Source organism: Bufo bufo, chromosome 7, assembly GCF_905171765.1.
Source record: "Bufo bufo chromosome 7, aBufBuf1.1, whole genome shotgun sequence".
NCBI classification, from domain to species: domain Eukaryota; kingdom Metazoa; phylum Chordata; class Amphibia; order Anura; family Bufonidae; genus Bufo; species Bufo bufo.
Genome location: NC_053395.1, coordinates 231,981,114 through 232,006,687, shown reverse-complemented (window position 1 = coordinate 232,006,687; position 25,574 = coordinate 231,981,114). Strand labels below are relative to the sequence as shown.

Sequence of the window (25,574 nt, the reverse complement as noted above, 5' to 3'; positions counted from 1 at the left end):
AATCTATTCACATGGTGCGTTAAGTGCTTGGAATTTGCTACACCATAGTGCGCTTTTTATTACACCACAGGTCTCCATACCAGTGTCGGATTGTGAGGTTGGCCTGTGTTCACACTAGTTGAAGACTGATAAAAGGAACATTTATTCACACAAATAAGATTTCTCTCCTGCAGCGCAATCCTCCTATATACTCCTATACAACGGACTTTTCCCACATTGTCTTTGGATTTGCAGCGCTAGAGAGGACGAGTATTTCCTACAGAGACTTCATTTTATTTTATTTTAGCAGTATCTCTGCTTGCTGTCAGTGATTGTTCCGGCACTCGGTATGGAGGGCGGCTGAGCGCTTTGTCCTGTGAAGGTTTTGTCACTGAGGCGGTCGGATGATGGCACATTACTTGGCGGTAATAGCTGCTTCTTGTCACCAGGGATGATGGCTTCTCCGACCTTCCTTTGGCCGTGAAGGATATAAAAGCGAATTTACAGTTTTTTGGCCATATTGTGCTAACACTGGGCAGGGGGCACGGGTGACATATGGGGCGTCGTGCGGAAGAAGGATGCGTCTCCTGGGCACAGTGCAGAGATTCATCTGTCTTCTGGAAGTGGCACATTACAGGTTCTATGGAACCTCAGGGAAAGGACAATGGACAAATCCACCATTAAGAGCTGCGCTTTACAACCCTAGAGCCAACGCCGCCGGCGCCACGCTACGAGTGCCACTGTTTAACCCTCCATGTTGCGCCCCTGGCTGCACAGACCATCAGTGGTTAAAGGGAGATACGTAATATGAAGAAAAAGGAAGCGCGGATGAATCCCCCGGATCTGGGGTCATGAGAGACTTCAGTAACACGTTTTCTATAGGTCCAGCACCTTGGAATCTAAACTAAAACTTAACTTCAGGGCTTGATGAAACGTGTCCCCTCGAGGACACCATGGAGTTTTTTTCTATTTATGTATGTAAAGTTGCGTTTTAGTTTCAATTCCAAGGCGCTGGACCTATTGAAAAATTGAGTAGATACAATGTTTCATGATTAACGGTTATTTCTTAAGATCCCAGAGGAGCAGGATTCTCGGCTTCATGAAAAGCAGCAAAGCCTCCAGAAAATCCGTCCGCTGTCATGAAGATTACTGCTCCGACTACTTTGAGAAATGACTGGTTTGATGGGACGGCACTGCGTTGCAGTAAGGGTTAAGAGGGTGTTGCATGCATGGGATAGGCATAAGGCCATCCTTCATATAAGATAGGGCCAGGGGCTATCCATAGTACTCAGTATATTGGGCAGACTAGATGGGCCACATGGTTCTTATCTGCCGACACATTCTAGGTTTCTATGTTTGGGGGTCCTTTTTTTTGGGCTCTTTCATTAACCCCTGGTAGAGGGTATTTGGAGCAGGGGCAGGGGGTCATTTATGTCGGCTGTAAAAATCAAGCATAGCGGATCTGATAGCCCCAAAAATGGCCACTCTAGGGTGGTGGGCGAGAGGTGAACTCTTCTGTGGGGGTGTCATCTGCTCATTGCTGCTGTGATTTATATGGAGACCATATATAAAATTCATATTATCCCCCAGCATCACACAATGTGGCGTCTGAGCCCCCTCGTCCTCCGCTCGCAGCCCCTTCCCTTGTCCCCCACAATCAGTTGCCATTATCCCCGGCCGTAGCGGTGGCGAGGGAAATTATGCCGAGTGAGTTAATGAAGGCCGCTGGCCCCATTCTTATGTGTGAATACACATGACACCGAAATTAATGGCCGCAGCTTGCGAGATCCGTCCGCACTTAACCCCTTCAGGCCATCCCTAAGCCAGCGAAATGCGCCTCTCTCAATGCTCTGAGGTTCACTCCGGCTTCTCGGGGGTTAAGCGATTGTCAGACGTTGGGAATTTGAATGCTTTTTGTCCTGATCCCTGCAGATTATCTATGGTGGCGTCCCCTCGGGTTACACAAGGGATTGAGACCCCTAGGGCCGTACAGCAGAGCCGGGAGAGCGCAGCGTGCACAAGGTAACTTAGTTTCTGGAATGCGGTTGTGTTTGGAAGGATTTTATTCTGCTGCGTCCCTGATATTTGTCTGTCACACGTGAGGGGTGCAGGGGTTCAGCTACAAAACCCAGAGGGGATTAGAGCTCCAAGCGCTGAATCATTATTTGTGTGGAGATTTGCTTGTCATCGGGAAATCGGTGGCGGCTGAACTTTCCTTCAGTTTTGAGTTTTGAATTAATGTCTCCCAATAGAAATGTCATTACTTACAGGACGGGGTGTGGGGTGACTGTCGCCTGCACCCTCAGAAAACCAGTCTCCTCTGTTGTGCCTCAGGCAGCAAGTTCCAATAGTTAATAACAGAGAGGTCTGTGGTGCGTCTGATGGGAGTTATACTCTCTTGTCATCTCTTAAGTTTGCAGTGCTTGAAGCTGCCGGTCTTGTCTGGACTTTATTTCTTCTGGGATAAAAGTTCAGATCATTCACCAGTATCTAAATACCCGGAACAAAGCAAAGTGACATTTTAACAATGTCCTGACAACCTAACTACAATCCTACAGTCATCCTCACCCCTGAAATGGCTGATAACAGGGGGCAATAGACTGTATTCTCCTGTCCTACAGTCATCCTCTCCCCTGAAATGGCTGATAACAGGGAGCAATAGACTGTATTCTCCTGTACTACAGTCATCCTCTCCCCTGAAATGGCTGATAACAGGGGCAATAGACTGTATTCTCCTGTCCTACAGTCATCCTCTCTCCTGAAATGGCTGATAACAGGGGGCAATAGACTGTATTCTCCTGTCCTACAGTCATCCTCTCCCCTGAAATGGCTGATAACAGGGGGCAATAGACTGTATTCTCCTGTCCTACAGTCATCCTCTCCCCTGAAATGGCTGATAACAGGGGGCAATAGATTGTATTCTCCTGTCCTACAGTCATCCTCTCCCCTGACATGGCTGATAACAGGGGGCAATAGACTGTATTCTCCTGTCCTACAGTCATCCTCTCCCCTGAAATGGCTGATAACAGGGAGCAATAGACTGTATTCTCCTGTCCTACAGTCATCCTCTCCCCTGAAATGGCTGATAACAGGGGGCAATAGACTGTATTCTCCTGTCCTACAGTCATCCTCTCCCCTGAAATGGCTGATAACAGGGGGCAATAGATTGTATTCTCCTGTCCTACAGTCATCCTCTCCCCTGAAATGGCTGATAACAGGGGGCAATAGACTGTATTCTCCTGTCCTACAGTCATCCTCTCCCCTGAAATGGCTGATAACAGGGGGCAATAGACTGTATTCTCCTGTCCTACAGTCATCCTCTCCCCTGAAATGGCTGATAACAGGGGGCAATAGACTGTATTCTCCTGTCCTACAGTCACCCTCTCCCCTGAAATGGCTGATAACAGGGGGCAATAGATTGTATTCTCCTGTCCTAAGGTCATCCTCTCCTCTGAAATGGCTGATAACAGGGGGCAATAGACTGTATTCTCCTGTCCTACAGTCATCCTCTCTCCTGAAATGGCTGATAACAGGGGGCAATAGACTGTATTCTCCTGTCCTACAGTCATCCTCTCTCCTGAAATGGCTGATAACAGGGGGCAATAGACTGTATTCTCCTGTCCTACAGTCATCCTCTCTCCTGAAATGGCTGATAACAGGGGGCAATAGACTGTATTCTCCTGTCCTACAGTCATCCTCTCTCCTGAAATGGCTGATAACAGGGGGCAATAGACTGTATTCTCCTGTCCTACAGTCATCCTCTCCCCTGAAATGGCTGATAACAGGGGGCAATAGACTGTATTCTCCTGTCCTACAGTCATCCTCTCCCCTGACATGGCTGATAACAGGAAGCAATAGACTGTATTCTCCTGTCCTACAGTCATCCTCTCCCCTGAAATGGCTGATAACAGGGGGCAATAGACTGTATTCTCCTGTCCTACAGTCATCCTCTCCCCTGAAATGGCTGATAACAGGGGCAATAGACTGTATTCCCCTGTCCTACAGTCATCCTCTCCCCTGAAATGGCTGATAACAGGGGGCAATAGATTGTATTCTCCTGTCCTACAGTCATCCTCTCCACTGAAATGGCTGATAACAGGGGGCAATAGATTGTATTCTCCTGTCCTACAGTCATCCTCTCCCCTGAAATGGCTGATAACAGGGGGCAATAGATTGTATTCTCCTGTCCTACAGTCATCCTCTCTCCTGAAATGGCTGATAACAGGGGGCAATAGACTGTATTCTCCTGTCCTACAGTCATCCTCTCCCCTGAAATGGCTGATAACAGGGAGCAATAGACTGTATTCTCCTGTCCTACAGTTATCCTCTCCCCTGACATGGCTGATAACAGGGGGCAATAGACTGTATTCTCCTGTCCTACAGTCATCCTCTCCCCTGAAATGGCTGATAACAGGGAGCAATAGACTGTGTATTCTCCAGTCCTACAGTCATCCTCCCCCCTGAAATGGCTGATAACAGGGAGCAATAGACTGTATTCTCCTGTCCTACAGTCATCCTCTCCCCTGAAATGACTGATAACAGGGGGCAATAGACTGTATTCTCCTGTCCTACAGTCATCCTCTCCCCTGAAATGGCTGATAACAGGGGGCAATAGACTGTATTCTCCTGTCCTACAGTCATCCTCTCCCCTGAAATGGCTGATAACAGGAGGCAATAGACTGTATTCTCCTGTCCTACAGTCATCCCCTCCCCTGAAATGGCTGATAACAGGGGGACAATAGACTGTATTCTCCTGTCCTACAGTCATCCTCTCCCCTGAAATGGCTGATAACAGGGGGCAATAGATTGTATTCTCCTGTCCTACAGTCATCCTCTCCCCTGAAATGGCTGATAACAGGGGGCAATAGACTGTATTCTCCTGTCCTACAGTCATCCTCTCCCCTGAAATGGCTGATAACAGGGAGCAATAGATTGTATTCTCCTGTCCTACAGTCATCCTCTCCCCTGAAATGGCTGATAACAGGGGGCAATAGATTCACGTGTTCAGACATGAAGAGACAGAATGCAGGTTCGGCTCCATTTTCTTCACGTTACGTTGCGCTGTATCACGTTCTGAGATTCGTCTTTTCCTCCAGATGCTTTTTGATCTGACGTCACGCCATATGTCATCAGTAATCTCTTGGATTAATCACCCCTCCCCCGCTGTTGACAAATTTACAGAAATCCCTCATTTGTGCGGTGCGTTTCCTGTCCTGATTTTTAATTGATATTTAACCCCTCTGCTTCTGATCTGGAGATTCTCCGTATGGCGAGGACTGAGTCGCGGTTTCCTTCGCATCATTTGCTTTTATATATTTGAAAAATGAAGAAAAAAAAGAAATGAAATCTAATAAGAATTTACTGCGTCGCAAAAGCGAGAATAAACCTGGCAGTAAAGTGTTGTATAAGTTACGAGCGCGTCTCCCGAAGCCTCCGAAATTGTTCTGCAAATTACTGCCAGTGGGTGGGAAGCGCAGAAGCCATTATGGGTCGGGTGACTGCGACGAGCCGAGGAGCTCGCGCTTCTTCACACGTCTGGAGCTGTATTTATGGGGGAACTCCGGGGCCAGACTCTCCTCCCCTGCAGGGTCTGTTACAGTTTGGTTTATACATTGTAACAACTTGAGGCTTTTATCTCCGTGACAACCATTGTCCCACTCCAGCACATGGGTGTCAGACTCCACCTCTCACCTTCATCCTCCTCAGGAAGATTTCGAAGGCAGCAGCTGAACTGATGCATCATGGGAAAAGACACATAAAGGGTTCATTTTTAGGGGGTCAATGGGATTGTGAAGTTTTGTCATTTCTTTATTAATTTAAGATCTCTGCTTGCTGTCAGTTTATTATGATCAGCTATTTACTAAAAATATCATTACTAAGCCCCTCCGCCTCCAGAAGGTGACCACCGGACCCGCTCACATGTGGCCACAGTTTCACAGACCCTTAAATTGTTGGCTGAGGATGAGTGAGAGCAGACAGAGCGCAGCCGCCACCGCCAGCGTCCTCGTCTCGCTCGTACTGAATAACATAATTATCTTTGTTTTACCCTGAGGTTGTTTTCACCGTTAATGTGGCGGTAATTTTATTGTATTGCCAATATAAGTAAATGGCGGCCTGGAAAATTAACGTTTAATCAATGAACTGTCAATCAGGTAAATTAACTCTGCGCTGCCTGGGCTATATGCCGGAATGAAGACCTTCTGGTGGTTAATTATGTCCCGCCCCTTTAAATGTCATCCAGTGCGGTTACGTTAACCTGCGGATCTGAAGAAATTATATCCGGCCGCACCATCGCGTTTGCTGTTTTGTGTTCTGCGCCAAAGTAGTTGAAAGCAACTTGCTGCGAAAGATTTATGCGCCGGCGCTGCGCTGGGACGACGCTCTCCGACATTGTGCCGTATTTATTGTTATTTACAAATGGCATTTCCCGGCGTCCTCGGTGCTGAATTATTGAAGAGCCGCTCGTTCCCTGGTCACAGGGCGCCGCTGATCGAGATCAACATCATAGATCACAGCCAACGGAATCCCTAAAATTATAATAAACCGGGAAATATCTGGTCTGGTCCTGGGAAAGCTGGGTGACCTGTGGTGGATCTATGAGCAGAGATTCCAGGCCTGTCCCTATGATGGTGCTTCCTGGAAGCTCCTGTGCTCCAGCAGTGTTATCACAGGAACCCCAGAGCAGCCAATCAGCAGCCAGCGCTCCATTGTTTTGGAGTTGAAAGGACCCTGGTGATTGGCTGTTCCCAGGCCCGGGGTTACTGCAATAATGTTGGCAGGAAGTGTTGTCATGGGGGCGCAGCCAGAGGGGGTTTTCTAACCAGCCGTAAAATAAATTCAAGCAATGTGAGCCGTGTTCTCGGGTATAATTTCCACTAATTAGACTAATATAAACCTCCTTGTGTCCCCCCCTTAAAGTTTCCATATCCGCAGAATGCTGTGTGGGCGCTGCCGGGGGAGGGGCAGGGACTGAGTTTATTTGTTTTATTAACATCTTATAAACCACAACCCCCCCATCCTCACGTTTTCCCTTTATCCGAGGGTCTTGCCTGTGTCTCTATGGGCTATTGCAGAGAGGGGGGGGGGAACATCTATAATTTATATCATCCATTAAACCCGGGCCCTTTGCCGCGCCTGCGGAGGATTCTGGGAGCCGAACTCAGACAAGTGTTCACCATATGAGGACGCTGCTCACATGTCATCTGGCGGCAGAAGAGCTGGAATCACTTCACCGATCTTGTATGTTTGTTTTTTGTATTTAGATTTTTATTGAGATTATTTTGTCTTCATTTCCTGTTTACAAATAAATAATCAACCGGAATGTAATAAATAACTGCCCCGAATACGTGGGATGTCCGCCACATCATACAGAATACCGTGGGAATCAATCTCCATTACATCCTGTTATACTCCAGAGCCGCACTCACTATTCTGCTGGTGCAGTCACTGTGTACATACATTACTAATCCTGTACTGATCCTGAGTTACATCCTGTATTATACTCCAGAGCTGCACTCACTATTCTGCTGGTGCAGTCACTGTGTACAGACATTACTTACTCTGTACTGATCCTGAGTTACACCCTGTATTATACTCCAGAGCTGCACTCACTATTCTGCTGGTGCAGTCACTGTGTACATACATTACTTATCCTGTACTGATCCTGAGTTACATCCTGTATTATCCTCCAGAGCTGCACTCACTATTCTGCTGGTGCAGTCACTGTGTACATACATTACTTATCCTGTACTGATCCTGAGTTACATCCTGTATTATACCCCAGAGCTGCGCTCACTATTCTGCTGGTGCAGTCACTGTGTACATACATTACTTATCCTGTACTGATCCCGAGTTACATCCTGTATTATACTCCAGAGCTGCACTCACTATTCTGCTGGTGCAGTCACTGTGTACATACATTACTTATCCTGTACTGATCCTGAGTTACATCCTGTATTACACTCCAGAGCTGCACTCACTATTCTGCTGGTGCAGTCACTGTGTACATACATTACTTATCCTGTACTGATCCTGAGTTACATCCTGTGTTATACTCCAGAGCTGCACTCACTGTTCTGCTGATGTTGTCCATACATTGTTCCAGGCTGATGATGATGGGATTGTGGCCTTGGATGTAACACATGAATGATATTCCAGACTGCGCAGGATTTGTTTGTAGTCTGTATCCGTGGAGACGCCTTACTCTGGATACAAGCTGTGTTCACTGAACTTCAGGCAATTTACAATGTTGCTTCATTTTGATTGGATTATTGATAGTAATGGCGGACAGGATGTAATCTGTTAATAAATAGAGAAGGTGATTCATCAATCATTGATTGGTGCGATCCGACTGGGTTTAATTGTCGCTGGTGGATGGACCTGACGTATACTATTTCTCCAGTTTATCAAATTGATGAGAATAATTGCTGAATTGATCCGTCCCTTGTAGATTGCGGGCTGTAAAGTAGGCGGATTGATCGTGTCATCGGTTTCTTGCATTGATTGGCCACCGATTTTCTGTGCCGGTGAGAGACACAATGATCGTGATACACCGGCAGAAAGCAGTCACTGACTGTACATTGTCATGGGTGTCCGGGCATGGTCTTCCTGCGCGGCGTATTGTATGTGCACCGCCTGACGGCCGGGTGATGATGATCGGGGAGCTGTCAGTCAGGGTTATTATCTGCAGTATAGATTGTCTATTGTGACCACACGGTGCGCGGCGCTGCAGAAATCGACGTCCGCTCCCGATTCTCTTCACACCGTTATTTATTTATTTCCCGCCTCTTTAATCTCCGTATTTATTGACATTATAGATTTAATAGAGACGGATGAACTGAGAGGCGGAGAGCGGCGCTTATTGACAGCGCCTTACAGGGACATGAAAGTGAAACACGGCGCAACAACCGCAGCAACCATGGCGGCCGGATGGTGACTGCATTGGGACACAGTTTCTATTGGAAAGTTGCAGAGAGTTCTGCTCTGCAGGAATCGGGCTTCATTACTTGTGACTGAGTGGCTACTTCGCCGGGGATTACACATTATTCTGATAAAAGTTCTGGAAAAGCTGGAGGATGTACTCTGTGACCACCAGCAGAATAGTGAGTGCAGCTCTGGAGTAGAATACAGGATGTAACTCAGGATCAGTACAGGATAAGTAATGTATGTACACAGTGACTGCACCAGCAGAATAGTGAGTGCAGCTCTGGAGTATAATACAGGATGCAACTCAGGATCAGTACAGGATAAGTAATGTATGTACACAGTGACTGCACCAGCAGAATAGAGAGTGCAGCTCTGGAGTATAATGCAGGATGTAACTCAGGATCAGTACAGGATAAGTAATGTATGTACACAGTGACTGCACCAGCAGAATATTGAGTGCAGCTCTGGAGTATAATACAGGATGTAACTCAGGATCAGTACAGGATAAGTAATGTATGTACACAGTGACTGCACCAGCAGAATAGTGAGTGCAGCTCTGGAGTATAATACAGGATGCAACTCAGGATCAGTACAGGATAAGTAATGTATGTACACAGTGACTGCACCAGCAGAATAGTGAGTGCAGCTCTGGAGTATAATACAGGATGTAACTCAGGATCAGTACAGGATAAGTAATGTATGTACACAGTGACTGCACCAGCAGAATAGTGAGTGCAGCTCTGGAGTATAATACAGGATGTAACTCAGGATCAGTACAGGATAAGTAATGTATGTACACAGTGACTGCACCAGCAGAATAGTGAGTGCAGCTCTGGAGTATAATACAGGATGTAACTCAGGATCAGTACAGGATAAGTAATGTATGTACACAGTGACTCCACCAGCAGAATAGTGAGCGCAGCTCTGGAGTATAATACAGGATATAACTCAGGATCAGTACAGGATAAGTAATGTATGTACACAGTGACTCCACCAGCAGAATAGTGAGTGCAGCTCTGGAGTATAACACAGGATGTAACTCTGGATCAGTACAGAATAAGTAATGTATGTACACAGTGACTGCACCAGCAGAATAGTGAGTGCAGCTCTGGAGTATAATACAGGATATAACTCAGGATCAGTACAGGATAAGTAATGTATGTACACAGTGACTGCACCAGCAGAATAGTGAGTGCAGCTCTGGAGTATAATACAGGATGTAACTCAGGATCAGTACAGGATAAGTAATGTATGTACACAGTGACTGCACCAGCAGAATAGTGAGTGCAGCTCTGGAGTATAATACAGGATGTAACTCAGGATCAGTACAGGATAAGTAATGTATGTACACAGTGACTCCACCAGCAGAATAGTGAGTGCAGCTCTGGAGTATAATACAGGATGTAACTCAGGATCAGTACAGGATAAGTAATGTATGTACACAGTGACTGCCCCAGCAGAATAGTGAGTGCAGCTCTGGAGGATAATACAGGATGTAACTCAGGATCAGTACAGGATAAGTAATGTATGTACACAGTGACTGCATCAGCAGAATATTGAGTGCAGCTCTGGAGTATAATACAGGATGTAACTTAATGATTTTCCTATTTCATGACGTAAAGTCATAGTTTTATTAAAGACACGGAGGCGAGTATTGCTTACTCCTTCTTTACTTCCACCAATAGCAGTAAAGGAGAAATTAACATAATCAAAACAATAAAGGATCCTCCCCTAACAGATCCTATAATAAGCAGTGTCCTCTTTATATCTTCCTCTTTTTTTGAATCCACGACACCAACCGCCAAACCATAACCGAAAACGAACCGAACTGGAACTGGTTCCGACACCGACCCTTCTGGTCCCTCCAACTGAAGAACCCAAGCCAACATGGCTAACATCTCAGGAAACCTGGAACAACACGGAATTCCATCTGCCAAGGAGTTTTCAACCTGAAACAGAACAAATAATATAGCCAGTGTAAACACATGGGTACAAATACGCAATCTCGACCCTATAACGGTCGTACATTAAAAAGGTCGCTGAAACAGAACCATAATAAATCTTAACGGTAAAACCTCATAAATAACAACAGAGACAGTGTAATAGTCAATAATAATACCATAACAGTAATAATAATAGGGGGGGCAGGAGAAACCTAGGGCGGGCAATACTCTCCTCCGTGTCTTTAATAAAACTATGACTTTACGTCATGAAATAGGAAAATCATTAAGTTTTACAGCAAGACACGGAGGCTTCGTATTGCAAGTTCAAAGCTGCTCAATAATAGCTGAAAACACATGAGGGGGAGGACGGAAATAAAACTCTGTGAACGTCGTGGCCCTAGACCAGTCAGCCAGACGCAGAATGTCCTCCAAACGAGCCCCCGAAACAGCCAGGGCAGTGGCAGCCGCGCCCCTGGCCGAGTGAGCGGTAAAGATCGTCGTATCAATCCCGGAAAGGGACATGACCCCCTTCATCCAACGCGCCAAAGTGGGACTGGTAACCGGGCCAAAGGGATGGCGAATAGAGAGGAAAAGCTGCGGAATGTCCGCAGACCGGTGAGACCGAGTGCGCAACTCATATTCCCGTAGACAAGCTACAGGACAGAGCGCCGGAGAAGACGGAAAACCGGGATAGGACACAGACCGAATATTGGTCTTGGTGCGCCGCGTGATGTTAAAAGTAACACCCTCGGGAGTAAAGGATCTGGCATCATGATCCAGAGCCCTGACATCAGAGACCCTCTTACAGGAAATCAGGCAAAAAAGGGTCAGCAACTTGGCCGACAGTTGACGGAGGGAAAGAGCCGCGTTGTCGGGCCAGGAAGAGAGGAAAGACAGGACCAGGGAAACATCCCACGTAGTGGTGAAACGTGGCCGAGGAGGCCGAGCCAAGCGTGAGCCACGTAAAAGACGAGACACCAAAGGGTGTTGACCAGCAGGAACGCCATCAAATCCCTGATGAGTCGAGGAAATCGCAGAACGGAACAAATTGATGGTCCGATAAGCTTTCCCTGCTTCAAAAAGAGATGTCAGGAATTGCAATAAATGGGTTACAGATGCCGAAACGGGATCCAGGTCCCGTTCCATGCACCAGCTAACCCAAGATCCCCAAGCTGCCCGGTAAGATTTTCGGGTGCCGGGAGCCCAAGCGTTGTCCAGGAGGCGTCTAGTTGCCTCCGAAATTCCCTCGACCTCTCCTGGAGTCCTGAGATTCGGCACGCAAGAAGTTGAAGGGAGCCTTCGACCAGCAGGGGATGTGGGGCACCCAGAGGGTCCTGGAGGAGATCCGTCCACGTCGGGAGTAGGAGAGGTACATCGACCAGGAGTTCTAGGAGGATCGGGTACCAGGCTTGAGATCCCCAGAAGGGAATCACCACCACCAGTTCCGCCACCTGACGCCGAGTCTGTAGCAACATCCTCGGAATCATGGCAAACGGTGGAAACGCGTAATGTAGGGCTGAGGACCAGTCCTGTAGAAACGCATCCACCGCTTCTGCTTCCGGGTCCGGCCGCCAGCTGAAGAACCTGGGCAGGTGAGTATTGAGCCGGGAGGCAAAAAGGTCTATGGAGCAAGGACCCCAGATGTCCGAGATTGTGGAGAACATATCCGGATTCAGCCTCCAGTCGCTGCCGTCCGTGAAGCATCGGGAACTCCGATCCGCTTTGTAGTTGTGAAGACCCTGCAGGTACTCCGCTTGAATCATGATGTCCCTGGACAGACAGTAGGACCAGAACTCCTTCGCCAGTCGGGCTAAGGTGGCCGATTGAGTGCCGCCTAGGTGATTGACGTATCGGACCACCGACACATTGTCCATGCTTAGACGGATGCATGTATGAGCTATGCCCTTGGTGAAACTCCTGATGGCAAACGAACCCGCTAGAAGTTCCAGAGCGTTGATGTGAAGATGGGTCTCGGACTCCGACCATCGACCCCCAGTGGAGATACCCTCGCAGTGGGCACCCCAGCCTTGGAGACTCGCGTCCGACTCTACCGTGAATTCCGGTTGGAATCCGAAGATTGCTCTGCCGTTCCAGGCTTCCAAATTGCTCAACCACCAACGAAGTTCCTCCTGAGCTTCCTGATCCAGAATCACCGCGTCTGCAAACGAGGCCCCGGCACGGAGGTGGGCTATCTTCAGGCGCTGTAAAGCCCGATAATGGAGCGGAGCGGGGAAGACTGCCTGGATAGAGGAGGCTAGTAGCCCAATGATGCGAGCCAGGTGGTGTAGGGATAGGGAGGGAGTTGAGAGAGCATGTCTCAACTCCTTGCGTATCGTCCGCAATTTCTCTGCAGGAAGACTGAGAGATTCCGCGACAGAGTCCACCGTGAAGCCCAGAAACTCCATACGTCGAGTCGGTGTGAGGCAGGATTTCTCGAGATTGAGTAGAAAACCCAGACCCGTCAGAAGATCCGAGGTCCACTGGAGGTGTTGTAGCAGAGACGACTGACATTGGTGCATAATGAGGATGTCGTCCAGGTATATGACAAGACGAACCCCACGGCTCCGCAGCCAGGCCATGACTGGGCGCAGTAACTTGGTGAAGCACCAAGGCGCTGAGGAAAGACCGAACGGTAGGCAAGTGAAGCGCCACACTTCGCCCTTCCACAGGAAGCGCAGAAGATCCCTGGAGGAGGAGGCAATCGGGACCGTCAGATAGGCATCTTTGAGATCCAGCTTCACCATCCAGTCCCCCGGAATCAGCAAGTCCCGAAGGAGGTGAATCCCCTCCATCTTGAAGTGGCGGTAGCGCACCACAGAGTTCAGGGCACGGAGATTTATGACTGGACGAAATTGTCCCCCTTTTTTCTGAACTAGAAAAATGTGGCTGAGAACGCCCCTCTGGGTAGGAGGGGCCCTTTCTATCGCATCCTTGTGCAAGAGGGAAAAAAGTTCTACGTCCACTAGCTCCCTGTCTGGTAGTGCCAGGGGAGGGGGTGAAAGGACGAGATCTGGCGAACCTGTAAGTTCTATGTGGAACCCCTGCACAGTGTTCAGCACCCATGGATCTGATGTGATGTTGGACTAAACGTGGGAACATAGACGGAGTCTGCCCCCTACACAGGGAGTGAAAGAAGTCCCCACTGGGGAAAGACTTACCGAAAGATTTTCTGTAGTTCGGATTTCCTCTAACCGACCTGGAACGCCATTGGCCGCCTCTGGCCGGGAAGAACGAGGGAGGATTCCTTTGGTCCTGGAAAGGAGGTCTCTGGCTGAAGGAGCCTCTGCCCGAGCTGCGGGCTTGATAACTGGAGCGGCCGGACAGACGGCCCCTACTACTGCCGGCCCTAGTGGAGACCCGTCCCTGAAATACCCTTTTCATGGAGGACTGGGCCTTGTCCAATGCGGTAAATGCTCCAACGTACCTGCTGAGGTCCTTGATGAAGGAATCCCCGAACAGTTGACCCTGAGCATCCTTCCCTGTCTCAGTGAGTGCCAGGTTGGCCAATTTTGGGTCAATTTTAAAAAGAATGGCTTTACGCCTTTCAATGGACAGGGAGGAGTTGGTGCTGCCCGCAATGCAAATGGCTCTTTGTATCCAGCCAGTAAGCTCCTCCGGGTCAATCGGAGAGCCGTCCACTCTGGCCGATTCGGCCATATCAAAGATTTTGGCGAGGGGGCCAAAAATGTCGAGGAGCTTGTCCTGGCAGCTCTTAATTGCGGAATCTAACCCTTTACGGGGATTCCAGCCGGTTTTAGCCAAAAACTGCGTCATCTTTTGATCCACAGATGGCGTTTCACAGACCTTGTTTGGGATTAATGGTCTAGGGCATTCCGCACGGAGCTTGCTGCGCGCCTCTTTGCTGAGAGGACGACGCACCCAATGCTCCAGGTAGTCGCTCACATGAGCTACCGGCATCCACTCCGCCGACCTAGGGTGGTGGAGGGCATCAGGGTCAAATAGTGGGTTGCCAGAAGGATCCACCAGGGTAGAAGCCGTGTTAGGGGAGGTGGTGGATGCACCCACGGACCCAGATGTGGAAGGCCTAGGGCCTGAGGTGCTTGGAAACTCAGGTTCCATCTCCAACTCCCCATCAGAGTGGTCACTTGTCTCCGCGTAAGCCTCCATGTCAGATTCATTATCAGAATCTATGTCATCAGTTTGTGCTCTAGCACATTTCCACGTTCGCGCCCTTTCTGCCTGGCGCGGTAAGGCTCTTTTGCGCGATCTAAGCGCGCTATCATGGGTGGCTTGGATCACACCAGTCAATGTCTCCTGGGCAGGAGGTTCAATGGTAGGCTGCGGGTTAGTAAGTACAGGCAACTGAGTAGAGGGACCAGGGGCATGGGCAGACAAGGCCTGAGATATGGTCTGAGAGATCATTGAGGACATGGAGCCCATGGCCTCTACAATGGCACTAGACACTGAGCGTTGTAGCTCCAGGGCCTGTGCACTCATGGCTGGCAAGCTGGGGTCCCCAGTGGGTGGGGGGGGATTAGGCCCAGAGGGAGAGCGGTCAGAGGACATGATCTCGTTTATTTAGAGATAAAATCTAAGTGCAGAGTAACCGATGGGGAACCTAGTCTAATGGTGCCTAATCTGTGGCAGAAAACTAACCTAAGCAGGGGTTAATCACCCCAAGCGCCGCAGTGTAGCAGGAGCCGATCCGGAGCCGAGTGGAGCAGCAAGGCACTGGTGAATGCTCCGGAATCCCGCGAGAGGACGGGCGGGAGCACCCAAGATGGCCGCCGAGATCTCGCGAGATCTCGGAGCCGCGGGAAGCAACAGAAATATGCCGCCGAGAACCTATGCCGCCGGGGACCAGGTGGGGAGGAATCAGAGCGGCGACGAAGGTAGGGGGAGAGGAGGGGGGTCAAAGAACACACCCCAAGAAAGGAAAGGATTAAACAGGGGATAAAACCGCCGATGAAGTCAGGCAGAGGGGAAAGAGAGGGAGGGGGGGACGACCCCCAGATGAAGGCCGCAATAGGTGTATGGGGGATACAGTAGTACTGTGAGAAAATCTCCAAATGAAGGGAAAAGGGGGACCCTGTAAGAGGTCAGAACAGTATATATATACTAGGCAAGTATTAAAACACCATGCAAAGACATAATGGCTTCCAAATCTAAATCACATAATCGAATATAAATAACTTAGCTTGGTGGAGCAGCAAAGAAAGAGGAAGATATAAAGAGGACACTGCTTATTATAGGAACTGTCAGGGGAGGGTCCTTTATTGTTTTGATTATGTTAATTTCTCCTTTGCTGCTATTGGTGGAAGTAAAGAAGGAGAAAGCAATAGGAAGCCTCCGTGTCTTGCTGTAAAACTCAGGATCAGTACAGGATAAGTAATGTATGTACACAGTGACTGCACCAGCAGAATAGTGAGTGCAGCTCTGGAGTATAATACAGGATGTAACTCAGGATCAGTACAGGATAAGTAATGTATGTACACAGTGACTGCACCAGCAGAATAGTGAGTGCAGCTCTGGAGTATAATGCAGGATGTAACTCAGGATCAGTACAGGATAAGTAATGTATGTACACAGTGACTGCACCAGCAGAACAGTGAGTGCAGCTCTGGAGTATAATACAGGATGTAACTCAGGATCAGTACAGGATAAGTAATGTATGTACACAGTGACTACACCAGCAGAATAGTGAGTGCAGCTCTGGAGTATAATACAGGATGTAACTCAGGATCAGTACAGGATAAGTAATGTATGTACACAGTGACTCCACCAGCAGAATAGTGAGTGCAGCTCTGGAGTATAATACAGGATGTAACTCAGGGTCAGTACAGGATAAGTAATGTATGTACACAGTGACTGCACCAGCAGAACAGTGAGTGCAGCTCTGGAGTATAATACAGGATGTAACTCAGGATCAGTACAGGATAAGTAATGTATGTACACAGTGACTCCACCAGCAGAATAGTGAGTGCAGCTCTGGAGTATAATACAGGATGTAACTCAGGGTCAGTACAGGATAAGTAATATATGTACACAGTGACTACACCAGCAGAATAGTGAGTGCAGCTCTGGAGTATAATACAGGATGTAACTCAGGATCAGTACAGGATAAGTAATGTATGTACACAGTGACTCCACCAGCAGAATAGTGAGTGCAGCTCTGGAGTATAATACAGGATGTAACTCAGGGTCAGTACAGGATAAGTAATGTATGTACACAGTGACTGCACCAGCAGAATAGTGAGTGCAGCTCTGGAGTATAATACAGGATGTAACTCAGGATCAGTACAGGATAAGTAATGTATGTACACAGTGACTCCACCAGCAGAATAGTGAGTGCAGCTCTGGAGTATAATACAGGATGTAACTCAGGATCAGTACAGGATAAGTAATGTATGTACACAGTGACTGCACCAGCAGAATAGTGAGTGCAGCTCTGGAGTATAATACAGGATGTAACTCAGGATCAGTACAGGATAAGTAATGTATGTACACAGTGACTCCACCAGCAGAATAGTGAGTGCAGCTCTGGAGTATAATACAGGATGTAACTCAGGGTCAGTACAGGATAAGTAATGTATGTACACAGTGACTGCACCAGCAGAATAGTGAGTGCAGCTCTGGAGTATAATACAGGATGTAACTCAGGATCAGTACAGGATAAGTAATGTATGTACACAGTGACTCCACCAGCAGAATAGTGAGTGCAGCTCTGGAGTATAATACAGGATGTAACTCAGGATCAGTACAGGATAAGTAATGTATGTACACAGTGACTGCACCAGCAGAATAGTGAGTGCAGCTCTGGAGTATAATACAGGATGTAACTCAGGATCAGTACAGGATAAGTAATGTATGTACACAGTGACTCCACCAGCAGAATAGTGAGTGCAGCTCTGGAGTATAATACAGGATGTAACTCAGGGTCAGTACAGGATAAGTAATGTATGTACACAGTGACTGCACCAGCAGAATAGTGAGTGCAGCTCTGGAGTATAATACAGGATGTAACTCAGGATCAGTACAGGATAAGTAATGTATGTACACAGTGACTCCACCAGCAGAATAGTGAGTGCAGCTCTGGAGTATAATACAGGATGTAACTCAGGATCAGTACAGGATAAGTAATGTATGTACACAGTGACTGCACCAGCAGAATAGTGAGTGCAGCTCTGGAGTATAATACAGGATGTAACTCAGGATCAGTACAGGATAAGTAATGTATGTACACAGTGACTGCACCAGCAGAATAGTGAGTGCAGCTCTGGAGTATAATACAGGATGTAACTCAGGATCAGTACAGGATAAGTAATGTATGTGCACAGTGACTGCACCAGCAGAATAGTGAGTGCAGCTCTGGAGTATAATACAGGATGTAACTCAGGATCAGTACAGGATAAGTAATGTATGTGCACAGTGACTGCACCAGCAGAATAGTGAGTGCAGCTCTGGAGTATAATACAGGATGTAACTCAGGATCAGTACAGGATAAGTAATGTATGTGCACAGTGACTGCACCAGCAGAATGGTGAGTGCAGCTCTGGAGTATAATACAGGATGTAACTCAGGATCAGTACAGGATAAGTAATGTATGTGCACAGTGACTGCACCAGCAGAATAGTGAGTGCAGCTCTGGAGTATAATACAGGATGTAACTCCGGATCAGTACAGGATAAGTAATGTCTGTACACAGTGACTGCACCAGCAGAATAGTGAGTGCAGCTCTGGAGTATAATACAGGATGTAACTCAGGATCAGTACAGGATAAGTAATGTATGTACACAGTGACTGCACCAGCAGAATAGTGAGTGCAGCTCTGGAGTATAATACAGGATAAGTAATGTATATAGACATTGACTTTACTTTTAGGATTAGATTTTTCAGTGATTGATTAGTGAGGGTCTGGATTATTGATGAATGTTTGCGCTAATAACTATAATTATCCGGTTGAGCTGAATGGGTCAGTGATTAATGACAGTAATAGTTTATCATTATTGATGACATTGATCTTTCACCGCAGCATTATACTGTTATAATCGGCTAGTAGTTTGTGCGCTGTTGTATTCAGAGCAGATTCTTGAAAACCATCTTAAAATTTACCTGATGCCTTTGCATAAGTATTGACACCCTGTGACTCTGGCCGCACAGATTTTTCATCCCTAGCAGAGTTTTATGGTTGCTGTTGGCACCAGACCTGCTGCATTGTGGGTGATATGTGGCTGCTCGCTGCCCCCGGGGTCCCTGCACATTGTACGATTGCTGAGCTGGGAATTCGTCCTTATTAACGTGAGAAATGTCCTCTGCAACAAAGCAGAACAAAGCTTCCCTGTGCCAAGTGCTCCTGGGAGAGCTACGAGCCGGGTCTGTGATCTGGAAAACGTGGCGGCACCTGAGACGATTCATTGTCCCCTGCAGAGCAGATGCTGCCACCAGGACACGCCGTCAATGTCATGGAAGATGGAGCCACGCCGCCGCCATCCTTAAAGTGCACCTGCCGCATATTATCCCCTTGTAATCTTCAGTTTGCAGATCTCCTGCTGTACTTATCAGCCACTGATCTTGAATCGCTTCAGGTTTTATTCTCTAGTCGCATCCAGAACAGCGGTCACAATTCTAGTGGTTTCTCGTCATTTTTTCTATTCCTCCCTGTTGGTTTTGTACTTTCTCTAGATCTGCAATTTGTGGTGCATTGTGGAGGATGCCGCATGTAGCATCCAGAGGAATTGTGAATGCAGCTTTGGATGTGGCCGGAGTATAAGCCATGGTGTGTCTTTTGGTCAGTAGAAGATAAGCAGAGCTTTATTTTATTTATTTTTTTGGTGACCGTGTGACCAGTTTCTCTCCAGAATTTCCTGCCTCCTGATTTGGGTCTTCATCCCTCTATAGACTATTTAACTTCAGCATTGTGAGCTCCTCCACCTCTCTCATCCAAGGGTCAGCCTGCTGCTCTGTCCCTCCCCTATGCTTAACACTACAGCTCTGCTCCACTAGGGCCTCTAGCTCAGCTGCACTGTCTGTTAGAACCTACAGTAGCCTGGACTCCACCTCCTGTCTCTTTAGAGGATTAGACTGCTGCTTTCCATCACTCATGCTGTACACTGCATCTCTGCTCCATTAAAACACAGCTGTAATCATTGACCACAGCTCAGCTGCACTGTCTGTTGGAGCCCTTGGTCGTCTTGACATCATCTCCTGTGTCATCAGAAACTCAGACTGCTGCTCAGTTCTTCCTCCATACTTTACAGTGCAGCTCTGCTTCTTCTTATTGTCCGCTGTGTAGAAGCACAAGCTCATCAGAAAGTCGGTAGATGAAGAACTGGTTTCCATTCTCAAATGATTATAAACTCCAAGTAACTGAGCCCCCAGGGGGTGGAGCCTCAACAAGGAGGTGGAGCCTGGGGAGATCTTTCTGGTTACATAGTTGCTATAGTCAGTAGGTGTCGGGCAGCTCAGACCAGTGCGGGGGTCCGAATACTGATCAGATCCAGTCTGGGCGGCCGGAGCAACCATCAGTATTCTTCCTGTGCAGGAATTCCGCTGCTTGCGGCTTTATTGATGAAACCAGATCAGATTAATTGGCCCTAAAAATCCAGATCTGATTTGGGGAGCGGGAGGCGCTGGTAGGTGGGGGGCGCAGCAATTTATATTTTCTCCTCTGAAATCCCCTCCCCCGCTGCCTTGCAAACTCTGGTTTAGTTCACGGCAAAGAGTCTACAAATCATACAAGTCGTATCGGAAAAAACATTTACCTCTAAAATGTAAAAAATAAAAAAAATTAAAAAGCCCCCCCCCCCCCATCCTGCAATTGGGGCCCTGGTGTTGTCCTTGAATGTCAAACTCTTTTGGGTGATAGCCAATATAGCCGCCGTTACAGCCCACTTTGGGGGTTGAGGGGCCACAGCTTTGGCTACTTTCACGCTGGCGTTTCGGCTTTCCGTTTCTGAGATCCGTTCAGGGCTCAGCGGTCCAAAACGGATCAGTTTTTCCCTAATGCATTCTGAATGGGAAAGGATCCGCTCAGAATGCCTCAGTTTGCCTCCGATCCGTCTCCGTTCCGCTCTGGAGGCAGACACCAAAACGCTGCCTGCAGCCAAACGGATCCGTCCAGGCACACAATGTAAGTCAATGGGGACGGATCCGTTTTCTCTGACACAATCTGGCACAATAGAAAACGGATCCGTCCCCCATTGACTTTCAATGGTGTTCATGGCTGATCCGTCATGGCTATAGAAGACAGACTACAACCGGATCCGTTCTTGATGGATGCATGCGGTTGTATTATGGTAACGGAAGCGTTTTTTGCAGATCCATGACGGAACCGCAGAAAAACGCTAGTGTGACAGTAGCCTTACTTCCAGCCTAGTCCTACAGTGATACTTTCCTCCACACTTCATTGAATGGCAGTCGCTGCAGTAGTAATAATGTATCATTGCTGAGATCTCTGTTATATCCCTGTCATGTAGGTGGCCCCTGGTGCACTCGGGCCCCTAGCAATGACTTGCTGGATAAGGCTGGCTGCATAACTATGCAGATTTGCCATTTTGGATCCTGGGAAAGCTGAGTGATGACCTCCAGACCCAGCTTTCCCCATTCCTGTAACTTAGGAATAGCAGAGTTGAGTATGCAGTGATGTGATTCGTGGCTGATTTATGGGGACCTTTTATTTTGGTGGAAATTCTTTGAACCCAGTAAAATGACATTTTCTGGTAGCTGGTGATGTTTTGGGGACCCCCGTCTCAGAGATGGGGGTGTTTGTGTAGACTATGGTAATGTTCACCTTCTCGGTGACATTTGGCTCCTCTTCTTCATCTCTTCTGGGAACGTTAAAGGTCGAGATGCTGAAAGTTGCTCTTCTGTAAAGTTCAGTCCTGGGTAAAGAATGTGAACCCTCGTCCTGCCGCTCGTTATCACGTGTCACGATGGGGATCAGCGCCGGAATCCTGGTCCAGTGCTGGGTTTCCGGGTTCCCCAGGCATCTCTCAGTCTACAGATTATCCAGTCCGACTTGGTGGTGCACAACAGACTGTGGCCCCCAGGCGGCGTGGTCCCCGGCCATGACTGCAGATTGAACTGTCCTGCCTTACTGCAGGGGTAGAGCTACATTACAAATTACTGGGCCCCACAGGGACAGCTTCATTGGGCCCCTGTTACCACCTACGAGATTGCAGGCTCCAGCCAGATGTGAGTAGCTTGTATATTATATCTCAGTCCTATGATTGGCCCCTGGTAATTCTGGGGCCCACAGCAATGACTTGCAGGACCAGGGTGTATGAACCTGTAGTCTGCAGTGTGCTCGGTGCTGCTCTCAGGGCGTCTCACATTTTCAGTTTTAGAATATTTTCTATTTTAGACGTTTGCTCTTTAATTACTGGGGAACTGGATTTAACCCTCAGCGTCCTGACCACGAGGGCGGCTCTGAGCTCTGGACGGGAATGTGTCACAGATCCGAGCTCAGCGATATGTGTACAGCCAGAGGCCGAGGGGATTACATGGAGGCCACCTGTGTCTCTCTGGGGTACATTGTTACATCTCTGTCTTTTATATTGTTACATCTATATCTTCTCTGTTACATTGTTACATGTCTATGTTCTCTGTTGCATCTGTCTTCTCTCACCTCTCATAGCTGTGTTACATTTTGGGTTTTACACTGTCCTCATATTGTCCTCTGTTACATTGTTACCACCTCTCTATATTTGGCAGCATTCTCTTTGTTACATTGTTACATCTGTCCACTCCATATGTTACTTCTCATAGTCTGTCACGCTTTGTAACATTGTTACTTTGCTGTTCTTGGTTACATTGTTGTCTTGCATTTATCCTTCTAGTCTGCAGTCACTTTGTGATATGTTATTGCCACCTTTTGTACAATCTGTTACATTGTCTTCTGCATATATCGCTGTTAGCTTGTTTTCTGAAAAGACGAACACAACGCAATAGCACAATGTGAACATCAATGTATGAACTGATGCTGGATTCTCTAAGTAAATGAACATAAGGTGTTAAATCATTTGTGCCCATCCACCACAGCAAGGAACCTGGTCTATCTAATACCTTGTGCCAATGGACCTCAGATTGATTCCTGCATTTACTGCTCTGTTACATCGTTTCCTGCATATAACGTTGTGTTCAAAATAATAGCAGTCAGACATCACTAACCTGATCAATCACTGTTTTTGGTAGAAATTATATTTCTACATGGCAAATAATTTACTAGCAGGTGTAGTAGAGTAATAGAAACCCAACAGTCAGGACCCGCATGCTGCTGATTCTGTGTAATGGAATCACTTATTGAAAGGGGCATGTTCAAAATAATAGCAGTGTGGAGTTCAATGAGTGAGGACATTCATTCTTTGATAAACAGGTGGCAATTATTGCCCTTATTTAAGGAAGGAAGGCAGCAGATGTTGTACCTGCCGGTTACAGTGCATTTCTCTCTGAAATTCTGAGGAAAATGGGTCGTTCCAGACATTGTTCAGAAGAACAGCGTACCTTGATTAAAACATTAATTGGAGAGGGGAAAACATATAAAGAAGTGCAGAAAATGATCGGCTGCTCAGCTAAAATGATCGCAAATGCTTTAAAATAGCAACCAAAACCTGAAAGACGTGGAAGAAAGTGAAAAACTACCATTCGAATGGATAGAAGAAAAGCCAAAATGGCGAGGACTCGGCCAACAATCAGCTCCAGGAAGATCACAGAAGGTGTAAAGTTCCCTGTCAGTCCTGTTACAAGGAGAAGACGCCGATGTGAAGCCGAGCGATCTGCAAGAAGCCCCCGCAAAGTCCCACTGCTGGAAACAAGACGTGTGCCGAAGAGCTTACAATCTGCCAAGGAGCCCATTGACCGGCCTGAAGAGACATTCTGTGGACTGATGGAAGTGAGATGGTTCTTTTTGGGTCTTGTGGCCGGAGACAGTTTATCAAACGACCCCCAAACACTGAATTCAGCCCCAGTACACTGTGAAGACAGTAAAGCATGGTGGACAAGCATCATGATATGGGGATGTGTCTCATACTACGGTGTTGGGCCTGTTTATCACAGACCAGGGATCTTGGATCAGTCTGAATCCATCAGAATACTGGAAGAGGTCATGCTGCCTTATGCTGAAGAGGAGATGCCCTTGAAATGGGTGTTCCAACAAGACAACGACCCCAAACACATCAGTAAACGGGCAACATCTTGGCTCCAGATCAACAAGACTGACGTTATGGAGCGGCCGGCCCAATCCCCGGGTCTTAATCCAATAGAAAACTTGTGGGTGACATCAAACATGCAGAAGAACTGTGAGAAATAGAGAAGAACGGTGGAATGTGGTCCGATCCTCCTGGGCTGGAGAACCTGGTCACAGGGGCCGAAGGTGGTGACTCCGAGCAGCACAGACGTCCAGCAGTTCTCAGAGACAGCGGGTATACAACTGAGTATTAGTGACTGGATTCAGAGGGAAGAAAAGCTTCAGACATTTCTCAGTTTATATAGTAAATGTTTGTAAAGAAGACGACGAACACTGCTATTTTTTTGAACAGTCTAATATTCACTTTAAAATATTTTTTTTTAGAGGAACAACACACATTTGATATATTTTTCTTCATGTTTTGATTTGGAACAGAATGTGTAGTGTTCCCAATGCATCTGTGTGGGTGGAGATAGAAGCTATTAGAAGGATTCTGAGCTTTGTTCACTTTTTTTAAACACACTGCTATTATTTTGAACACAACTGTATTGATGTGTTACATTGTTACCTCCCTGATTTTCTCTCCTACAATGATTTGCACTTCTTCTTTTTCCAGGACTTTCCCCGAAGCATCCCTTGGCAGATAGACGTGCGGTGTTCCTCCATCATGACCAGGCTATGGGCGCTCCTCTTCTCGCTTCCGAGCGTCTTCGTTCTCCTGCTCCACCGCAGAACTCTCACCGTCCGAGCGGATTATCCAGAGATGGAGGAGCAATGTCTGAAGAGAGAGCACCCCATACTTACCTTCCAGGGTGAGTTCTGGAAATAACTACGAGATGTTAGGGGTGATCCATCCGTAGTCATAGTGTAACCCCTCTCAACACCATTCATCGCGTGTGTGCAGCCCATATACTCCAGTCGCCTCTAGAGCTGCAGTCCCAATTCTGCTGGTTAGCTTTAAGCTCTAAGGAGATACTTCCAAGTCCTCTTGCAGGTCCCTGCTGGTTCAGTGTCTGTACGAGGTCCAGCTGGTGCATTGCTGGAGCTGTGTGCCTCAGACCGGGCATGGAGTAATACCCTCTCTGCCATCATGCATTGCACTGCAGCCAGCAGAATTGTGACTGCAGCTCTGGAAGTGACTGCAGTATAAGATGTTTTATGCAAATAGACCAGAGACTCAGAGGGGTGTCAGGGACCCCCCCAGTGGACTCATCATGTAGTCTCATCCTCTCACTAATATGGTCCGCTATGATAGTAGCATATCCACGCGGTACAATGAATGCAGCCGTCCGATCCGAATTTATGTAAATGAACCTTGGATGCGGATTATTAGCGTAAGTAATTTATTTGATCAATTTGACGAGTTCTCTGAGATCTTCCGATTACAAATGAATTCATCAGAACTGGACGCGGCGGCCATTAATATTCAGCCCAGACTATGAGGCCAATCAAGCCTTAATGGGAAGAGCCGCCATGTATCTCTATTTACTGCGGCCCGAACGGCGCTGTAAATGATGGCGGGACGGGCGCGCGATTAAAAGCAATGAATATTATAGTAAAATGTCGCTGCCCACACAGCGAGC

At 47.6% G+C, this 25,574-nt stretch overlaps 1 protein-coding gene across 1 annotated transcript in view; it reads left to right on the top strand.

The window, feature by feature from the left end:
- Positions 1 to 25,574, top strand: part of SEMA5B (semaphorin 5B) — a 157,514-nt gene that overhangs the window by 25,011 nt on the left and 106,929 nt on the right. Inside the window, 1 exon segment of the mRNA XM_040441569.1 lies at positions 24,608 to 24,803. Within this exon segment, the coding sequence (XP_040297503.1) occupies positions 24,659 to 24,803 (145 nt within the window). The 5' untranslated portion in view covers positions 24,608 to 24,658.